General features: G+C 42.7%; 1 protein-coding gene across 1 annotated transcript; it reads left to right on the forward strand.

Annotated features, from left to right (window-relative positions):
- The first annotated feature begins 1,733 nt into the window (after positions 1-1,733).
- On the forward strand, positions 1,734-17,711 carry LOC139443789 (glutamate receptor ionotropic, kainate 4-like). The gene is made up of 9 exons (XM_071224705.1): positions 1,734-1,821; positions 4,041-4,205; positions 4,763-4,968; positions 9,159-9,430; positions 11,765-11,852; positions 12,788-13,106; positions 13,834-14,051; positions 15,872-16,131; positions 17,477-17,711. Exons 1-9 carry the CDS (start codon positions 1,734-1,736, stop codon positions 17,709-17,711), a joined length of 1,851 nt encoding a protein of 616 aa, XP_071080806.1.
- The last annotated feature ends 5,382 nt before the right edge of the window (positions 17,712-23,093 follow it).

The raw sequence follows: 23,093 nt of genomic DNA on the forward strand, positions 1-23,093 counted from the left end.
CACGATGTAAACTAATATTTACCACATTCAGAAAACATGTATATATTGACCCCAAACACACTTAAAATAAAGATCTGGTAATAAAAACACAAACAAAATGATTAAAAGAGGTTTTTAGATTACTTTAAAAGTACCAACATTTCAAAATGTTTCAGACAAATATCTATGTACCCATATTCCGAAAACCTTTCAGAAAAAATGAAACACCCAACTGGAAGTGTGTACGTGTTAGCGTTGATCAGCTACTAACACACTGGTGCAGGCAAACTATTTTGTATTGATAATTCTATTTTTAACAATTGTGTGCTTTGCTGGGTTACTCTACCTGTGACGTACCATTTTATCAATTAGGAGCGGTGAGATAACCAGATCGTCCATCAGTTATAATTGACCAAAGCATCTCGGCTGTTCCAGTGTTGTCACAAGGCTTTGTCTGTTAACGAGTACGCAGATCACATATACAACTCAATATATAACATGGTTAATGAGATTCACACTCATTCATTCTGTACACAAATATATTCTCAGTGTTACATATCATTGGAGATCGCCTCCGTGGTCTATTTACAGCGACTGAAAATTGATAATTTGATAATTAATATATTGTGCTCGTCTCGTGGGTTTCCCTACATTGGCAGACGTCAAAGACCTGCACCACTTCGGTCTGTTCTCCCACTTTTAGCTGTGTGTGTGTCTGCTTGTGCTAGTCCGGACTAATGCCGGTTTCATAGTGCTGGCCTGTTGAGACATCATGGACATTAACATGGATACTCCACTCGGATACAGTATACTGACTCCGATCCGACGCGCCAGTCAGGGTAACAACAAATTAATTCTTTTAACGGCGTCTTTTGGTACGACCCGGCCAGGGATCAACCCCCGACCTTCTGTTGTCCGAGCAGACGCTCTATCAGCTAGACCACGTAGGCTGTCGCTACTCTAAGATATTTGTATAGACGCAATTTCGATCTGATACTGATTCAAAGAGTTTACTAAGTAACGGCGACTTTCGGTACGACTCGGTAGGGATCAAACCCCTGACCTTCCGTTCTCCCAGCAGACGCTCCATCAGCTAGACCACGTAGGCTGTAAGATATTTGTATAGACGCAATTTCGATCTGATACTGATTCAAAGAGTTTACTAAGTACAGTAGCACGACTATCATCGAAGCAGGGAACAGTCCTGAAAATATTGTCATAAAAGCCTTGAATAATCTCATTTAGAAGATGTCATCGATCTGATCATTTATATAAATTGTATCGATCCATGTATCCATAAAGTGTTTGTATCGAGTTGGCATCGAGATAAATTATTAAATCCGATGGAATGACTGTATTGTCGTTGCTCGAGAGGAGTCATTGTGTTATTCTGCATATCTTTGGGAGACAGTGGTGCAACATTGGGATAGTCGTGTCTGGAGGTTCAGTCGTTAGGATATTGAGTGATGGCGGTTAACGTAAGGTTGCAACGATCGTTGTAGGGATGTGGTTTTTCAACAGCATGACGTTCCAGACATATAACTATTTAACTTTGTGTATTGTGGAGTTTCAGGGGTATGACGATTTAACACTGTGATACCGTGGTGTTTCAGAGATTTGACGTTTCAACACTGTTGAACAGTGGGTTTTCATTGATGTGGCGCTTTAACGCTGTGACACTGTCGTGTTTCAGTGATATGGCGCTTTAATGCTGTGGAACTGTGTCCATGCGGCGTTTTGAGTTGGATGCTACCATGGCACATCAAGCGATGTGGATCTTCATTGGTCTGTATCTCTGTGTCTACTTCTGTGCAGGGATATTCGGACACACTTGTGACAAAGGTAAAACACGCACGCATAGGGCTGGGACGAGTCCAAATTTACTACCCGGGTACCCACACCCCCCTATTACCCGACCCTACCCGGGTACGCGCTGTAGGTCTCAAGAGATAGGTCCAAATGTCCGACTGGGAATAGTTTGACCGTAGCCCTGGCAAAATGTATTTAGATACACGTCATGCATAAACTGAAGTTGACTGAAGTTTTATCTTTATTCATACATATAAAGTCAGAAGGAATGTGCGCATAGTCAAAAAAGAAATGCAAACATTAGTCACATATCGTGTAACCGTTGAGTTCTAGATAATCTTTTGTCATTAAAAACTACATCACGTGACTAGCCACGGGTCCGTGTAGTCCTGCGGGAACCCGGGTCCTACTCAGTACCCACCCGACCCGAGTACCCGAGTTACCCGTCCCAGCCCTACGCACGCACACACCCATATCCGATAACATGTGTGAAAAATGTGTTCATACAATGCATACTCGCAAGTTTGTTTGTGTTTTGGTTTCTTTGTTGTTTAACGCCGCACTCAGCAATATTCCAGCTATATGACAGCGGTCCGTAAAAAATCGTGTCTGGACCAGACAATCCATGCACTTGGGATACTAAGACATGCATCAGCCAAGTCAGCGAGCCTGACCACCCGATCCCGTTAATTGCCTCTTACAGCAAGTATCGTCGCATTTTACGGCAAGCATGGGTTGCTGAAGACCTGTTCTACCTCGGATCTTCACGGGTCTACTCGCAAGTACACCTGTCATCACTATTTGATAGTAATTCATAAACACATGCTTATGATACAGTGGAAATCGTACAAACCACTCTGTTTTTGGCAGAGCTTTCTTGTGAATACGCGTTTATTTACGCCTGAACATGTTTAGCATGAAGCCATAGTGGCAACAAACTTAACACCCGAATATGTTTAACATGAAACCATAGTGGCAACACACTTAACACCCGAATATGTTTGACATGAAACCATTGTGGCAACACACTTAACACCCGAATATGTTTAACATGAAACCATAGTGGCAACACACTTTACACACGAATATGTTTAACATGAAACTATAGTGGCAACATACTTTACCCCTAAATCTGTTTTACATGAAACCGTAGTGGCACCACTTTGGGTGCATTTTCCCAATGCCGAGACTATACAAGTCTAGTTTCTATCCTTGCCGAACTAGGCTGGAATTCCTGGGCTCGATCGTAGCACCACCAGTGGCTATTACGAGTTATGTCCATTCTATGCCTCTCCCATATGGACCAATCAGATTCCACCTCTCGTATCACATGCATTTGCTTCAAACAAAATTGTGGCGCCCAGGCAAGACGATCTGATCGACTATCAAGATCTTTTTTGTGATAAAACGGTTCTTGCTTCGCGAAGTAAATCAAATCACGTGAGCACCTTGATTAAAAACGTGAGAAGATTTGGAAAATATCTGTTGACAACGAGTTGGCGATGCACATGCTTTGCAAATCCTGCAATCGACCGAACTCTGCATGACAGTTTACGAACTGGATTTCGATTTCGGTTCCCGATTTTGATTGGACTATGCATAGACTCGTTAGTCCAGCCAAAATGTAACTCCGCAATACCAGCCTAGTTCGGCAAGGGTGGAAACTGGACTTTTATAGTCAGTTAACTCTTTGCCTCGGGAAGATGACTGACCAATCAGATTCCACCTCTTGCATTTGCTTCAAACAAAATGGTGGCGCCCAGTCAAAATGATCTATTTGTTGTAATAAAACAGGTCTTACATCGCAAAATGCATCAAACCACTTGAGCACCTTGATAAAAAACCTTAAAAGATTTGGACAATGTCTGTCGAAGCCCAGTTGACGGTACACGCGTTATGCCAATTCTGTTATCGTCCGAAATCTGCACTGAAGTTTACAAACCGAAAGCCGATTTCGTTACGCAATTGTGACTGGATTATGCAAAGACTCGTTAGTTCAGCCAAAATGTATCTCCCTTATCCCAGCCTATTTCGGCAAGGGTGGAAACAAGACTTTTATAGTCAGTCAACGCCCTTGCCTCGGGAAGATGCATTGCGGGCTGAATCTCATCATATGTCATTGGTCTGTCACCAATAACAGGTGGGTTTCACCAAGGTCGTAAACGATCTGTATGACACAGATAGTGACAGATGATACCGCCACAATAACCCGTTCCTTCACTCCTCCCCTTTCTGTCCTGTTTGTGTTTTAGGTGTCAACCACGGTGACGTCATATCCAGCTGCATGACGTACAATAGCCTACACTCTCGACAGTCGGCTGTGGGCGACACACAACGCCTGCTGACGAGTGCTGTTGATCGGATACTCGCTGAGCTTGACTGGACTGCTATCACTGTCATATTTGATGATGAAACAGGTAAGGACTTACGATACGAGAAGCGACTTTCCTGCTTCATTTAGTAAATGGAAAGTATCTTCAATATGGTGGTAATAGAATCTAAAATAATGTCATATGGACCAAACGGCAAAACACACATTTGACTTTGACAATTGTATAACACTGGTTTCAATTTGATAATAATCTGGATGAAGAAATATTTACCACCCTATGTAAGAGCTGATGCTGTCAAGAAAACAAATTAAATATTTGAAGGACCACAAAAAACAGTGATGTGGGCAACGATTAACGCCATCACGGCGCAATGACAATCAACCAATTCACTGAACCTGACCAACTTATGTTCTCTAGATTACTCATACGACATACATTAGCTCCTGGGCCCAGCTTACCAAAGCGTTCATAGCTCTACGACTACTTTAAGTCAAAGTTAAAGTATGGTAGTAACTATAATCGAAACGCTGCGATCGCTTTGTGAAACGAAGCCTAAAGGGGCCCTGGGAATGTGTGGGTGACATCTGTGTCATGTGGTATTACTGTTGCTTTTCATGTCAGATGTACCCTTCTTGTAACAGAAATATTTGTACGAAGCCTGTCTGAGGCGCTAGAGGATACCCGGGTCACTGAGTGTAGGTTGCTGCACGTGCCTGACAGTCTCCATGGCAACAACAGTCGTCATTTCCGGTCAAAGCTTCTGGAGTTTTATGTTGAGGATACCTCCCACTATAAACCCTTCCTAGTTGTTTGTGGGGGTGACTGTGAAGTGGCCGTGATGGAAATTGTAAGTATATTTAATTTGATTCCTTAAAAGAATAGTATGCAATACCCTGTTAAAAAAACCTGCTTCCAAAACTTGGACACAGAGCAGCCGTGATAGAGTTCGTAATTAATTCATCATATGCCATTCAGAAGCTGTTGTCCCGGATGTATTTTGTGAGGTTTGGCATCTGTGCACTTGCTTCATATGTCTCTGTGTATGAATACTTCCTGTGTATTTATCCACTCAATATGTCCTGAGTCTTTTCACTTCGTTTGCTTTTTGTCAGTCTCATTTAAATTTTAACAAATATATCATATTTGGGATTCTAGGATATTTAGGTGAGGTGAGGTGAAATTGGGTTTAACGTCGCGTTCAAGATAATTACACTTATATAGCGACGTGCAAGCCCGTCAGTGTGTGTGTGTGTGTGTGTGTGTGTGTGTGTGTGCGTGCGTGCGTGCGTGCGTGCGTGCGTGCGTGCGTGCGTGCGTGTGTGTGTGTGTGTGTGTGTGACTGTTTGTACTAGTCCGGACAAATGCAATTTTATACAGCTAGCCCATTGAGATATCATTCCGCAGATTAACATGAATACCCCACTAAGACACAGTACACTGACTCCGAGCCGACCAGTCCTTGTTTTAGCCTCATAATACCGAGCGCCAGGCAGGGACACAACAAGTTCCATCTTTTAACGTCTATTGGCGTCACGCGGCCGATGATCAAAGCCCCGACCTTCAGCTCTCCGGGCAGACGGTCTACCACTAGACCACGGAGGTGGTTCTAGAACTTTCAAATTCTAGTACTGCTTTGTGCCCCAAAAGTACTAGAATTTGTACTTCACAAAGGAAATGTAATCACAAGTATAACACATGTAGTATCATAATACCACGTTTTAAAGGCATTGTCTATACAATACGAAACCTCCCTGTGTCACGATCGGAGGACATCAATAGTTAGAATGTCATATTTCTATGTTAAATACTGGGGCCCTATCAATCTTGTTAAAATCAGATCTTAGTTCTCGCTACCGCTAAACAAATATCCGAGGACATCCCATTAGGGGGCACGTCAGAACGACCTTTCATCAGAGCGTCGCTTACCAGACCATGAAAGTGCCAGTCGGAATGTGATTTCTAATCATGCAACCTCGAAAACTTTAACACGGGGTATTCCGAACGATAGTTACGGGCTTAACGACTGAATCCATACAATCGAGACCATCTACTAGCCATTCCAGAATGTTTTTTTGTTCAGGTTAAATTTTTTTAATCGAGAATTTGTCAAAATATGTTTCGAAGCGTAGTCGCCAATTTGAAATTAGTGCCGTAAAGCACGAGAAATCTGCCTTCTGATTGGCTAATGTCGACTTCTTGTCAGTCAGTCCATTGGTCGCCCTAAGTCGGTCCGTCTGACGTGACCCGTAATGTGATGTCCTCAGATCTTTGTTTAGCAGTAGCGAGAACTAAGATCTGATTATAATGTCATTGAGGCCCTATGGAAATCATCTTCCCGAGGCAAGCGTGTCAAGTAGCTTATATAAAAGCCTACTTAGTACCCTTGCCACATGAAGGCCTATTTTCTTGGCTCGACCGCGGCGTCACCTCGCGTAGATCACGAGTTGTGACTCTTGTAATGAAAACGCGATATCCAATCAGATCGCTGTTCTCATCCCGTATAACTTCACAAAGATGGCGACTAACAAAGGCCACGACTTGGTTCACCAGATAACGAAAACATTCGCAATTTCATCCCTGACACCAAAAACATAGGCAATCGTTGGGGGGTTTAAAAGATGAAAATTACACATTCGTGTCAACAAAGATCGGCAGCGGTGAATCACTTTCATGCGAAGGTGTACTAGTCGTGGATGTTGATTTCGTTAAACGTTCTCTGATTGGATTATCGATATGTGCTCCCTCGGGAAGATGTATGGAAATATGCATCGTATGTTGCACTGGAAGGCATGCACTCATGGTCCCATCTGCTTACTTCCAGGCAAATTCTATGGACGATTTATCATTAAAACGAACATACATGCGTCATCATTCGCGATGGCTCCTGGTGATGTCAGACAACGTCACTTCCGCTGTTGCCAAAGCTGCAAGTCATCTAGATCACGTGACTTGTATACTGGTACCATTTGAACTGAACCCGGTGCAAAGGACAAACGTCACAATTACGGTACGTGTGCAATGTGTTCAACAACTCATTCAAGTCAAACCATACACACTTTTATAAGCGTAAGATGAGTCAAATTCTATTTTAAAAAATTAACGTAAAACTGTCCATAAAAACTGCTTAGCGTAAATTAAAACTTTACTATTTTTTTTATCGTAATCATGCACAAATCTTTTAAAAATCGAATAGGCCTATAACTAGACCTATCGATACCACAAAACCAGTCAGTGTTTGGTATTTGCAAAATAACGAATTGCAACGAAACGAAAGCTGGACCAGTCGTACCAATATTCAACTGACAAATGACTTGTAACACCCCAATCAAGACCCTCTTGTTATGGCGGTGACGGATATGCGGTTAAATTGGACTATGTTTGGGTAAAATGCCAGTTCTACCCCCATTGTAAATGTTACAGTGTACAATATATCACTCTGGCAGTTAATGATTACTATTGTTATACCTCTGTTAAGAATCTTGCAATTCCATTGGTTGATCCGCACCATGTGACGAAACAATACATTTCAATGTAGACCCCGAAATCATGTGACTGACACGAACCTCGAATATTGACACGTCACATGGTCAGTATTGATGAATATTGACCCGTCTGGTAGAAAACAAGATGGCGTCTGGTACGAATATTTCACGGTTCGCAGCTAAGTTACTGCAATGAAACAGATGGTGGTTTAAAGACTTCATAAACTTTTAAATGAATTTCGGTATAACAAAACGAATGCTCACTATTAACGAGGTAAATGTGCGAAAACAGGGACCATCTGTCCGGTCAAACCACGTTAGGGGTCAGGTCCTTGTTTTCGCATATGGACCTCGTCCAGAGCAATTATTTGTATATAATTACACACGTGCAGTTTCTCAGTTTCACACAAGACACTTAGATCAAGCTAGAACTAGGCACCAGATCGCGGAGGGTCTCCCCCCTTGAAAATTATGAAATAGAGTGGCATGACACCTAGTCATAGACAGAGCTCAAGATAAGCTTTTTGTGTTGTGGGTATTTCAAAATCATTGGGTATCAGTAATTCTATCTGGGTATTCAAATTTCTGTTACCCACTAGTTTTTACACATGTGGGTATTTAAGTTAAATATTTAAAAACACTTCATCTAGTCCCTGCCAACTGTTGTCGAGTGGGTTCGAGAGCTTTATAGGACCCAAAAATACCACGATACTTCCACAAGAAAGTGTGATGGCAAATGATTATGATGTAACTGTCATCGTGGAGTTTGGCAAGGTTGACGGAATGTCTGTATATAATTTCAAAATAAGTTTGATTTGCTAATCGAATACGCAGGTTTACTTCACATTATTTTGATGATACGCACTAGTTTTATTTTTGTAGCGTATCTGTAATGTTCGTTGCGTATTTGATACGCTTGAATTTTATTTCACTGCGTATTTCTGCATTTCTGATGCGTATTTTACGCAGATACGCAGCTCATCTGGAGCTCTGCATAGAGTACAGCGATGCGGCATTACAGGAGAGGTGTCATGTTGTTATTGTATGGAAAGGAAATTGTCACAGTGGAAAAGGTTGCTCCAATTAGAGAAGTGTAAGTTGGTTTTAACGCCGTTATAAACAGTTTTCCAGTTATATCGCGGCGTGTTAGCTTAATGTGGGAGTTAAGCCAGAAGCTGTGCAGGTCTGAGGCGTTTGCCGATTTGATGAAACCTACGAGCACGGTGCGAACCTGGATTCGAACCAAAATCATCGGTTTCTGGCGTGCGAAAGGGACGCAACTCTGCACAGCGAATTGCGGCGCCTAGACGTCTGGGCCACCCGTGCTCCCTGTCATGAAGTGGAGTGACACACTGCTATAGAGTGGAAGAGGATGTCGTTATAGTGTGGAATAGAATGTCGTTGTGTGGAAGAGAATGTCGTCATGTGGAAAGACAAGGCGTTACAGTAAGAGCGACAAGTCGGACTAGACGCAGTAATAGTGATAATACTTCTGGGGTGGATATATACTGTGAATAACAATCCTGTTTCAACAAAACAATTGTTTCTTTTTCAGACATCATTTTGCGATATTCCACTTTTGTCGCTGTTATGGTTACCAGGGCGACGCGATTGGAGTTTTGTTGGAAGTATTGTTGGCAACAAGTTCTTGGGGGAGGTGTTCCCAAATATTCGGCTGGGGTTCAACCAGAGAGAGTTCATCGTCACAACCAGGGCGGTGAGTCTGAGTACTCAGATAAATATTTGTCTACGTCTACGGGGTGCGGTGCGAGGTGGGGTGCGGTGCGGTGCGGTGCGGTGCGGTGCAGTGCGATCGGATGGTGTGGGGTGGGGTGGGGTGCGGTGTGGGGTGTGGTGTGGGGTGTGGTGAGGTGGGGTGGGGGGTGGTTGTGCGTTCCACTTGGGTCATTTGTTATTTCAGAAGGGGAGGTCCAACCAAAAGCTTTACCAAAAAATCCCAAACACAGTAAGTAAACTATTAATAACTTCACTTCAACAACTATATCAACGTACTATCGTGGTAGGCAATACAAATACGACAAGTCATCAGATGTAACCCCCCCTGGATCCTCCATTGAAGCTAACCTCTGTAGCCAGGGCCGAGGGGCTGGGTTGCAACGAGTTTATCTTTAATACCGGCAAAATGTTCGCCCGTTTACCTTGCCAGACAACAGACGACGTAAACACCCAGAGTTATCACCCTTGCATAACAATCGGATGTGCTCGGTAATGTTCGCTAAATTGCATTTGCTAGGTGTTCATTTTTGAGATAATATAATTATATCACTGTATTTGCATATATGCATTGGTAAGATATTCGGCCTTGTAACTTGAAACTTTGAAACTTGTACGTAACCTTATCTGTCAGCGGGGTACATGGGAACCAGTTGTCCAGTCAGTAACCAATCAGGAACGATGCAAGGTACTAAGGTACCGATGCACTTGACATATTGACTGTTTCTGCTAGTAAGTAACACTTCATACGTCAGGCAATTTGTATTGCGATTGAGTAATTTTTTAGTCGTTTTACAACTGCATGAAGTATGCATTAACTGTGACATATATACGTGACGTTGAGTGATTATTCAAGAATTGCTCAGTCCAAAATATTCCTCGTTGCTGTCAAACTTATCTTTGTATTTTATGGGCGGTTCGGAGTCCCATATTCATATCAACCCATAATATATAAATTGATTTACTTCTTGGATGGATGATGTTTTGATATCTAAATCATCTTCTGTTTTCACAGTGGCCCGGATTTGTCCTGAAATCAGTTTCTGGAACGAACATAACCTATTCTGGATTTTGCATTGATTTGCTGAATGATCTATCCGAGAGGCTTAATTTCACGTAAGTCATTGAAAGCGCAACTAAATTGGAATGTATGTTAGTTTAAGACAGCTCTCAGCAATATTCCGGCTATATGACGGCGGTCTGTAAATAATCGAGTTTGGACCAGATAATCTAGTGATTGGCATCATGAGCATCGATCTGCGCATTTGGGATACAATGACATGCATCAGCCAAATCAGCGAGCCTGACCACCCGATCCCGTTAACCGTCTCTTACGAAAAGCATGGGTTGCTTGAGACCAATTCTGTCCCTTACGGAATATGTGTATATGCATGTTGTTGGTAGCCTCTGCCTAAATCACTTGTATTGGTAATATTTATCTGTTAAATTACATTTTACATTTATGATGTGATATGTAACTTCGACGTCTCAAGAATGGTCAGTACGATGACTGGGACAACATGCACCGTCACCACTAGTACAAACAAAGACCATTGCTGCCACTACACTACACGCAGTCTCTGGGATCAGTTACTAGTAGTGTCATCAGTAATGATAACGACACAAACAACATTATACTGGCATAGCCACAGTACTGACACACCAGCAAACGTACCTACACACCGTACACACACATATCGTACTGACGCCAACCACCGTACAAACACACCCGTCATGGTACTGACGCCGCCACCGTACGAACACACCAGTCATCGTACTGACGTAGCCACCGTACGAACACATCAGTCACCGTACGAACACACCAGTCATCGTACTGACGCAGCCATCGGACGAACGCACCAGTCATCATCCTGACGTAGCCACCGTACGAACACACCAGTCATCGTACAAACACACCCGTCATCGTATTGACGTAGCCACCGTACGAACAAATCCGTCACCGTACGAACACACCAGTCATCGATCGATCGCATCCGTCATTGTCCTGACGCAGCCACCGTACGAACACACAAGCCACCGTTCGAACACCCCAGTCATCATCCTGACGTAGCCACCGTACGAACACATCAGTCACCGTACGAACACATCAGTCACCGTACGAACACACCAGTCATCGTACTGACGCAGCCACCGTACGAACACACCAGTCATCGTACTGACGCAGCCACCGGACGAACGCACCAGTCATCATCCTGACGTAGCCACCGTACGAACACACCAGTCATCGTACGAACACACCAGCCACGATAATGACAAACCAACTACCGTACTCACACACCAGTCATTGTACTGACACACCATCTGACGTACGGACACACCAGCCAACGTATTGACACATCAGCCGCAGTACTGACGCATCAGCGGCTGTACGAACACGCTTGTTATGTAGCAGTGGCATTGTTACAGATACCGACTAATAGAGCCAGTCGACCCCACGTTTGGGCGTGAGAAGAACGGCAGATGGACGGGCCTTGTTGGGCAGCTAGTACGACGGGTAAATACCACCAATGTGTGTTTGTATGCACTGCAACTATCCGGTAGTTCCAAGCAAATATAGTTAACACTTTCTCTGCTTTTTCACTTGAGGTCACGGCCAAGAAAAAATTGTTTGATTATACAACATATCTTATGCAAAATATTGATTGAGGTCACTTTCTAGGTACACTAGGACTTGTGGGAATAATATTTGGAAATATCACCAAATGTGGTCAAATTACAATGCTATTATATAATGTGCATGGACAATATGCTTTATCTGCTATATGATTTAGGTTGATTTTTTATTGAAAACAAACATACTTAAAAATTATTTTGAGGATCACGTCAAATTTTGTGAATATCGAAAAAATAATACATATGTTCATAAATAAGAACATTCAGCTGATTATAGTTATACAACGGTATCGCGAAGAATATTCTTAAATAATTAAAAAAATAACCCCGATTATCCTGTATTTTATATCTTCATGTTATTAAAATAAATAACCTGGACTCATTCGCCACCAAACCTTTGGTTTGGATCCGCTTTGAATGATGCGACACTAAAAATAGACGTCCAATCAAATTAAGTGTTCTTTCAAGGTTTCAAGCGACGATATCACCAGAACTCAACTTGACTTTTGCGAGCCGTCACAGATACAACCTGAACGTCCTGTAGGTATGGACTTCCTCCCCTGTCTAAGAACTCAGAAAATCCATTTCTTTTGTAACAATCTCCTGATTCGATTGATATAATCGAAGGCTCACTCCGACGAGGCGGCCGACGTAATCTCTTAGAAGAATCGTTTTGATTGGTTGTTGATCTGTGTAACATAGATGGAGGTGCTGATGTCACTTCCGTTACGACGAAGTAGCGAAAGGGTCCAGGGTATGTATCATTTTGGAATGGCTAATCGAGGATGAAAGAAAAGACACTTTAAATATTTCCAGGAAGTAGATTTTGCCAGCACGGGTTTGTCGTTTACCGTTGGCCGCGAGGCAGTGATCGACTACGTCTCCACCCCACTCAATTACGACTACAAGGACATCGTGTACCGGAAGATGGGGTCAGACGAGGGGAAGTGGCGCCTACTGCTTGACGTGTACCACCCCCTGGTACTGCTGGTGGGCCTTGCAACATACCTCATCGTCAGCCTCCTACTGTTCGGTCTCCTGGCAGCGCCACCCTTCAAGACCATCATACACAGCACCACGTGTTCTTTTCTCCAGGAATCATTCTGGTACATGCTCGGAGCCATATTTCATAAAGGTAATACCAGTTCTCTCTGATATCATTTGCTTGATAACGGTGTTAGAATCTACACCGAAACGTCGCCCAATTTTAATAAAGAAGTTGCTCATCCATAACAATTTTGTCTTAGTTAAGGTAATACCACGTGGGAATTCCGGGATGGGTAGATTCTAGTCAGAGCGGACTAAAGTGAGGTCATAAGAGGCGACTGACGGTATTGGGTGGTCAGGCTTGCTGACTTGGTTGATACATGTCATCGTATCCCAGTTGTGTAGATCGATGCTCGTGATGTCAGTCACTAGATTGTCTGGTCCAGACTCGATTACTTACAGACCGCCGTCATTTAGCTGGAATATTGCTGATTGCGGCGGTCCACACGAAATAATGCGGACCAGGTGGGTATATTGTTTGTTTGTTTGTTATTTAACGCCGCGCTAAGCAATATTGCAGCTAATGACAGCGGTCTGTAAGTAATTGTTAAAGCAAAATACGTTAACAGATGGTACTTGTTGTTACCCTGCCTGGCGCTTGGAATTAAGGGGTTAAAACAAGGACTGGTCGGCTCGGAGTAAGTATACTATATCTGAGTGGGGTAATCATGTTAAACTGCGGCATAGTATCTCGTTGAACTATCACTAGTAAATCGGCATTAGTCCGGACAAGTAGAAGCAGACGCACGCACGCACACACGACGTTAAACCCCATTTCACTTCACCTCACATCTAATGACCTTGCACTTTTGCAGGCGGTTCCAGCCTCCCTGTGTCCATGTCTGGGCGGATACTGGTGGCCACGTGGTGGCTGTTCAGCATCATCTTCGCGTCTGTGTACATCGCTAACCTTATAGCTGTGTTCGCTGTGCCCAAGCCGGAGAAACCCTTCACGTCACTGAAGGAGCTGCTAGTCAGTCCGGACTACACCTGGGGCCTCATCGGCGGGGGATCCACGGAGGGGTTTATCTCGGTTAGTGTCCCCCTTCTGCTGCGTCAAGACAGATACAAGATTATGACGGTGGTCTGTAAATAATCGAGTCTGGACCAAACAATCCAGTGATCATCATGAGCATCAATCTTCGCAGTTGAGATACGATGACATGATGCATCAACCAAGTCAGCGAGCATGACCACATGATCCCGTTAGTCGCCTTTTACGACAAGCATAGTCGCCTCTTACGGCATGGGTTGTTGAAGACCTATTCTGACCCGGATCTTCACGTGTCAGATACAAGAGGGTGGGGAAGAGGGTGGGGTTACAGTCCGTAGGCGTGCCATCATCCCATGGTCGTTGGTTGGATCCCAGATGCGCCATGTTGATGATCAGTGAGTCTTCAGCAGCATACCCGTGCTCGTGGTTTTCACCGTGTTAAACGTTTTAGACCTGCATCACGGGCATTCCTAAAGCTAACACGCCGTGATATATCCGAAATACCGTTAAACTCGCTCACCACGTGACCTAAGATGCTCTACTTATTTGTTGTCCTGGGCATTTGACATAGTAAAGTTTACTTACTAAGGGAATTTAGTGAATTGTTGGGAGAGTTTACTAAACCAGTTAGTAGATATTTGCTAATTAGGCTAATACAGGGTGTAGGTTGCCTATCGTAGACGAGTCTAATTTACTAATCAATTAGTAGAGATTACTATCCAGCTTTCAAAGATTCTTCTCATAATGTACTTACTGCAGTAGTATATTTACTAAGCTTGTAAATATTACTTCACTCTAATAAAGGCTCGTTTCTTATTCATTTTGCGATCCCTGTTGACAGCTGGTGAATACAGTTTGCAAAAATAACAAGTAAATAACATAACAATACAGGTGAAACATAACATATAATGATTTTAAGTTTCATTCTATGTTTATTTATACAATACTACGAAAAAATATTGACAGGTACATAAAATAAACAAATATTGTTTTACACTTGCAAACGTAACAAACACACCTTCATTGAGTACATGTTATAAAGTCCTAAATTGTGTCAGTTAGAAAAAACACACATGAACAACGTTACAAGGCCACTATATACCAAACAGTCTGACTATTACCATTATCTTTTTGTCTCAAAATGGCGACAAAACGTCTTCACAGGATTGTATGAAGTTGACTTCAACTTTCCAATAGTCAACTTTCCCTTTATGTCGAGCAATATTCCAGCAGCTCAGGCCTTTGGTGTCTGCATGTCACAGCTTTTGAGGTACAGTCGACCATGCTCTGTCTACGAAGATTTAAAAGAGCGTCATGTGACTCTTGCTCAGAAGTTGTTCGATCATCGTCACAACATTCAAGGCCTCGGCAAATCTTACAAAAAGTTGACATGTGAAGGACATTTCCAAATTTGATGCACCATTGAATAAGTGGTGTCTGATGCAATTCCTAATTTTGACATACTTCAAATGTTCCCGAGTTTTTTCAGGTGAACATTTGCTTTGCCTTTGCATGTGTTTGTGATGGGTGCCACCGATGGGGCAGAATACACTCACCTTTTCGCGAACACCTGTTAGCATCACTATATGATAGTGATTCATAAACACATGCTTATGATGTAGTTGGAATCATTCAGAGAACTTGACACTGATTATGATTATGGAAAAGAGTTTTGTTCTTGTATTTTTTCCTCTAATACAATCGGACATTTTATCATATTATATATAAGTATATAAATATATCAAGACACTATATAAATTTAAAATTTGAGTTATGCGTTAATTAATATTAGCTTGGCTTTGGCGTAAAGACGTACACTCATAGTATGATAGCAGTCGCTAATTGGAATTGTTCTCCAGACATCCATGGACCCAGATATCCAGGCTTTCTGGCGCTGCATCGTCAAGTTCAACGAGACGGACAGCTCTGTTCTGAACGGAGACACGTACCTTCATTTTGAGAAGGTGCTGAGGGGGCGGTACGCAGTGTTGTACGGGCACGAGCGGCTGAGCAAGGAGGTGGCCTGTCAAGTGGAATACCTGGGGGCTAAACTGACCGTCTACTCTAAAGGGCTGGCTTTGCCAGAAGGGTCACCACTGAAGGTGGACCTGGACAATATGTAAGACTTTCTGCATGAATAAATACATTGGGTCTGACAGTTTGAGTTATTACACTGGGCCTAACTGTTAAAGTAAAGACATTGTGTTTGACTGTTTGTGTAATGACATTGGGTTTGACAGTTTGAGTAATGACATTGGGTTTGGCTGTTTGAGTAAAGACATTGGGTTTGACTGTTTGAGTAATGACATTGGGTTTGACTGTTTGAGTAATGACATTGGGTTTGACTGTTTGAGTAATGACATTGGGTTTGGCTGTTTGAGTAAAGACATTGGGTTTGACTGTTTGAGTAATGACATTGGGTTTGACTGTTTGAGTAATGACGTTGGGTTTGACTGTTTGAGTAATGACATTTGGGTTTGGCTGTTTGAGTAAAGACATTGGGTTTGACTGTTTGAGTAATGACATTGGGTTTGACTGTTTGAGTAATGACATTGGGTTTGGCTGTTTGAGTAATGACATTGGGTTTGACCGTTTGAGTAATGACATTGGGTTTGACTGTTTGAGTAAAGACATTTGGTTACATTGAGTAGAGTGAAGACATTGAGTCTGACTGTTTTTCTTTTCTTTTTTTTCTAGAGAATTCAAAGAAAAGCATATTTGATAGTATAACTTTAATTAACATGTGCACGTACGGCCAAAACATTGACCATTTCGTATTTCCGAGCGAGGAGACCGCACTCACACATCAGTACATATGTACAGTGTATATTAGTACACTAGATTCATTTGATATTATTCGAGTGCGTCCCATTTAAAGGGGGACTAGGCTGCCCCAGCATGTGTGATTCAAGGCTACTTTACATTTTATGATGCATATCTATCTTACAGTCGATGATTTCCTTTGTTACATAGAGTGAGTGAGTGAGTGAGTGAGTATGGTTTAACGCCGCTTTTAGCGATATTCCAGCAATATCACGGCGGGGGACACCAGAAATGGGCTTCACACATTGTACCCATGTCGGGAATCGAACCCGGGTCTTCGGCGTGACGAGCTAACGCTTTAACCACTGGGCTACCCGACCGCCCCTTGTCACCTTTGCCTGTGTTTGTGACGGGTGCCAGCACTGGGGCAGGATACACTCACCTTTTCAAGAACACCTGGTGTCATCACTACTTGATAGTGATTCATAAACACATGCTCACGACATAGTCGGAATCGTAAATTGGCACTGCTATCGTATAAATATGGAAAGATTTTTGTCACTTATATTTTGTATGATATACTTTATTATATTTTTCATATGATATACATTTACATACGTTGCTACATATTATCTGTAGTATTGCCTAAATCTGGAAACATGATACGGGAATATTCCTTGCATATTTTCTTTCTTGTTTAGAATGCTGAATCTCCAGGAGAATGGAGTGCTGCGGTTGTTGGATAAGAAGTGGTTACGGAACGACTGGGAATGTGGAGGCGACGGACGGACGAGCGTCTCAGTGAGCCTGGTGGACATACAGAGTGTGTTCTATACCGTGTTCATTGGCTTTGGGTGCTCCCTTCTGTCGCTCATGCTGGAGTATCTAGCGCTACGTGCCGGGGTGTCGTGCACGAAAACTTGGAATGCCAAATAAGATATAGAAATTTGAATATGTATTTTCTGCACATCCGTGTTGTCTGGAATGTCCGCCTGCCTGATATATGACTTTGAACCTCCTGCTACTTAGACACATCAGTGAGTGAGTGAGTGAGTATGGTTTTACGCCGCTTTAAGCAATATTCCAGCAATATCACGGCGGGGGCTTCATACATTGTACCCATGTCGGGAATCGAACCCGGGTCTTCGGCGTGACGAGCGAACGCTTTAACCACTGGGCTACCCGACCGCCCCCTTAGACACATCAACGTATCCGGGTCACAACAAGTTCATCAATGCACCCGGATACCCCCAGCTTACTTTGCATTCTAGTACCCGGTACTGTTGCTTTTTCAATGCTTCTGCGTTAGGGCGGCTTAGGGCGAGCATTAATACCCATTTTTCTAAGGGGCTGCAATTCGCTGTGCAGAGTTGCGCCCCTTGGGCACGCTAGAAACCTATGATTGTGGTTCGAATCATCCCGGTTCTAAGCGATTATGTTTCTTGGTTTGTCAGCATCATACCCGTGTTCTTGGGTTTCATCAAAGTTGTAAATGTCTTAGATCTGCGTCACTTAGGGTTTTCACCCCACACGTCGCGATATACCAGGAATACTGTTCAAAGCTCCCATATTTAGCTGACATGCTGTGATATAACTGCAATACTGTTAAAAGCGGTGACTCTCGGTGACGTGATCGTCGGCGACTAGCATTGTCCATCCAGTCAGTCACTGGACAGTGGCCAGAAGACTGCATCGGCTCAATATCAGAGCTTTCAGGCCACTATGCGGCATAACGCAGACACTGGAACATCGACTTCGAAGACATTGATGGGCTTGAACTCTGCGACACTGGCAGAGACTGGCCGTGTTCACAGACAAGAGAAGATTCTGGGTTTTCAGAGCTCATGTTTAACACCGACGAGGAGCACGAACGTCGTGTTGTTGCGTTCAAGACGTCGAACCGTTGTGAAGAGGCAGCTGCATTATGGTTTGGGCGTCATCTGCGACAATGTCAGATGTGGTGATTTCGGCAAGAAACATCATTACATTGGCCACGTTCTCCGCCCTGCTGTATGAGCGTTCTTGCAGCCGAACCCCGGACCCTGTTTCAACACGATAACACAAGGTTCCTACAGATGTCATGCAAGCCAAAGACTTCAACATCTTGCCTTGGCCAGCACTGTTACATGATTTATCACCTACAAACACTTGTGGGATCACCTTGACTTCAAATAAGAGCACGACCAGGGCGTGCATTGATACTCGTGGGTGGCATACACGATATTGACTGTCAAAAGTGACATTCTGAAGGATTAAAGGGAGCTTCATGTGCTGATTTCGGCCTTGATCGTTGATCGATACTGAACAAATGACCCTATCCTCGGAACTGTGGACACAAAACCATTATGTTTGTTCTCATTCACTGAATAACTTGTAAAAATGTAGTTAATGTCTTTTGACAATTCAATTATCTTCCTTAATATTGGCCCTGTTCTCGTTTTTGGAACAAAGAACGTTGGCTGGCAACATTTCATTTACTCGTCAGTTTATATGAATTTTATGAAACTAAAGTCAATCTAGATCACACGAAAGCATGTCTAACCATCTCTATTTCACATGAAATCAGCATCATGAAAAAAGCATTTTGAGGAGTGAAATGTGTTGTGTAATAAATGATTTCACAGACTACATGTTCGTCCATTGTCTATAAGCCAAGTAAAAACATCAGGATATCCGTTTCACGTAACAACCAAAGGGAGGAGCTCCTGCTCCTTCTCTAAACTGACAAATGCCAATATTGACAAAGCTACTGGAACGCTAAAACTCCAGAAGGCTGCATTAGCTACATTACATGAGTGTTATTAGAAAATATATATGCAGACGAACAAACCTCTCCTCTTCTACAAGAAAACATTTAAAGTGTGACATGCCATTATCCACACATGATTCAGCGCTTGGCTGAAAATCAGGTTGAGATCAGTACATATTTACACATTATGCTCGAAGTGAATGTAAACTCGCGTCTTTAGTGTCAGTGCATGTTTAAGATTTTGTTTGTTTGTTTGTTTGTTGTTTAACGCTTTGGTTTAACGCCGAACTCAGCAATATTCCAGCTATATGACGGCAGTCTGTAAATTATCGGGTCTGGACCAGACAATCCAGTGATTGACATCATGAGCATCGATCGACGCAATTGGGATACGATGGCATGCATGAACCAAGTCAGCGAGCCTGACCACCCGATCCCGTTAGTCGCCTCTTACGGCAAGCAAAGTCGCCTCTTACGGCAAGCAAAGTCGCCTCTTACGGCAAGCATGGGTTGTGAAACGGGACCTGCACCCCAAAGTATACATTCACGTCACAATACTCTATGACGTGATTTGTGGAATTTTGTTACAAGATCCACCAGCGAAACAATGCCATGTGACGTCAGCCTAGCTACGGGGTTGCTGGGGATTATTGAGTGTGCATAAGCTCCTCCCAGTGATCTATCATCTCCTCACGCAATGCCGTTGAATAGGCCAAAGGATGCTGAGAGCTTTCAATGTTTGTTAGTGGAACTTGTTCCCGCAGTACATAAAAACGCGCTTTGGCATTACTTAATGTGTAATACAGCTGTATGTTTATTAATAGGTGATCTCTTCACGGGCAAGTAATAAAAAGACATATTACACACTTGGATATATTATCGGCCGGCTATATTCTTAACTTTTAGCTGCGTTTTGATGAATGTATTTACCTAAATTTGATGTATAGATTCCACATAAGCATTTCCTAAATATTACAGTAAAATACGTTTATAACGAACACGCTCCTTACGAACTGACGGATATTACGAACTTAATTTTTGGTCCCGGCCATTTGCTGTATGGACGTTGTATATAATCTAATAACGAACTAAAATTAGTGGTCCATTTGAGTTCGTTATAACCGTAGCTTACTGTAATCCGAATTGTCTGTCCATGTAATAGAACACTAAATTTGATGCATCTTGACAAAAATAATGTCCGAGGAAATTCCCCATTTGGATTTGTACCATACGTTCCCGTGTAGATGGAGGTGAATAATTAAAGTAAAGTTTGCAAATCGTTGTGACGGGTGCCAAAGGTGTGACAGGATACGCTCAACGTTTTGAGATCATCTGGGCCCCGTTCCACAAAGCAATCTTAGCGCTAAGGTGATCGTAACTCCCATACTTTAACACAGGCTTATAATAGTCGTAGCGCTAAGATCGCTTTGTGGAACGGAAGCCTGGTATCATCACTATTTGAGTTGAGGTGAGGTGAAATGGGGTTTAACGCCGCGTCCAAGATTATTGCACTTATTTCGCGACGTGCATGCACGTGTGTGTGTGGCTGCTTGTACTAGTCCGGACTGATGCCGATTTATAGTGCTAGCTCACTGAGATACCATGCCGCAGTTTAACATGAATACCCCACTCAGACACAGTATACTGACTCCGAGCCGACCAGTCCTTGTTATAGCCCCTTAATGCCGAGCGCCAGACAGGGTAACAACAAGTACCATATTTTAATGTCTTTTGGTATGACGCGGCCGGGGATCGAAACCCGGGCCCTCCGCTCTCCGGGCGGACGCTCTACCACTAGACCACGGAGGCGGTCCTATTTGATAAGGATTTATAAACACATGCTTCATGATATAGTGGGAATCGTACAATGGACTCTTTGGATTATTGAGATGGATTTTCGTCGCTAATATTTATGCAAGATACTGTAATGTTTTTCCCCAATTAGTCCCTTGTATCAGTTGTTGAAGTGCACATATAGAAAGATTATCTATATGTAATCTTTGTGTCATCATACACTATTGTTTGGTTTGCTTAAATTCCCAAAACGCTACATGGATACTATTATACTGATAAAACTGAATATTTCGTCTTCAAGAAGTATAGCGCACAGATTCAAAAAGATAAAAGTCTGTTCATTCAGGCGAGCTACAGAGCCTTGTGGCACTATTTACTTACCAACACCACCTTATCCGAATCACAAGTAGCAGCAAGCCAAGTAGGGACACTCTTTCACATGGAGCACGTCGACGTGAAGACCACGTGGTATATAAAAACATCCTCACCCACTTAAATCTCGAAACAGAAACAAAACATCGAGTAGCAACGATCAATAAATGAGCAATATTTTAAGTTCAGCTTTTCAGACTGAACGTCTCGTCATAAATAAATAAATATACCCCCCTCCAAACATTCCCACCACGTTAGAACAATGTTAACTGGTCCGTTTGCTCGTTTTTGTAAACGCATTTGTCAGATCCTACAAGCTTGATGAGAAATGTAGAATTGATTTGCAATATAAAGCAATCTGAATGCTTGATCACTTCGAGCCAGTTGTGTGTATGCCTAAATAATCTCTAAAGCGGACTTATTGAACTTTTAGTGTTGTTCAAAATGGTTTCAAAAACAGTTTCATGAAATCGATATTCAGTGTAACTTGTTTCTGGGGGCATGAGGAACTCCATAAACAGCTTCATGTATGACTAAGTATCGCTGTATTCTCTGCATGTCATTATAACAACACACACGCCAACGTCTTGACTTCCTCCGAGGCTATAGAGTGGTATGTATGGCTTTTGAAGCATGTATGTTGTTTAAGATTGACGTATTGGATGCTTTCTTCTTCACTACCGAGTTTTTAGATTGCGTTTTATTTCATTACTAACGATGAACACTCACTACAATTCTGCTACCATCACTACTACTGACCACACTATTATTCCGACCACAACGTTTACTTCTACTGCTACTACATCGACTTAACCACTACCGTGTTTACTTAAACCTTTTCTCTTGCAAAACACACAGGACAAAGTACCCCTATCACTAATGAATGTTCTACTATAAGTACGACGTTTACCGTTTTCTTGACGTTTTCGTAAAATAAGCATCGATATAACTGATAATTGACATGGTTTAACTCAATCTGCCGTGACCATCGGGTTTTGGCAGCTCAGCAAATACAGCTGGAGTGTCGTTAACACCGAGGCCAGTTGATCTTAACACAGAGGAATTTCAGCAACAGCCTACGAGGCATGCGTATACGTTGCCCGTGAACTGGCATCAGTGTATTTGACCATCTTTGTCTTCATAGATAGGACTTGTTTGTGTGAACGCTCACGCTGAAACAAACGTGTGAATGGTTAACAGGATTTCTAATAGTACACGATTCCACTTCGTTCCCTAAAATTCGATATCTTGGGGTCTGCTTGTCAATACATACTCCGTTAAGGGTAGAAATCAATGGGTACTTTTTTAATCGAATCGCCCTTGATTGACCCCATCCTTTCTGCGGCTATCGTATTTCAATCTAATGTGATGGTGACATGTTCTCATGGAACAGATATTAGCGC

The sequence above is a fragment of the Haliotis cracherodii genome, unplaced genomic scaffold (genome assembly GCF_022045235.1).
Source record: "Haliotis cracherodii isolate W230 unplaced genomic scaffold, xgHalCrac1.p SCAF_5, whole genome shotgun sequence".
Taxonomy (NCBI): domain Eukaryota; kingdom Metazoa; phylum Mollusca; class Gastropoda; order Lepetellida; family Haliotidae; genus Haliotis; species Haliotis cracherodii.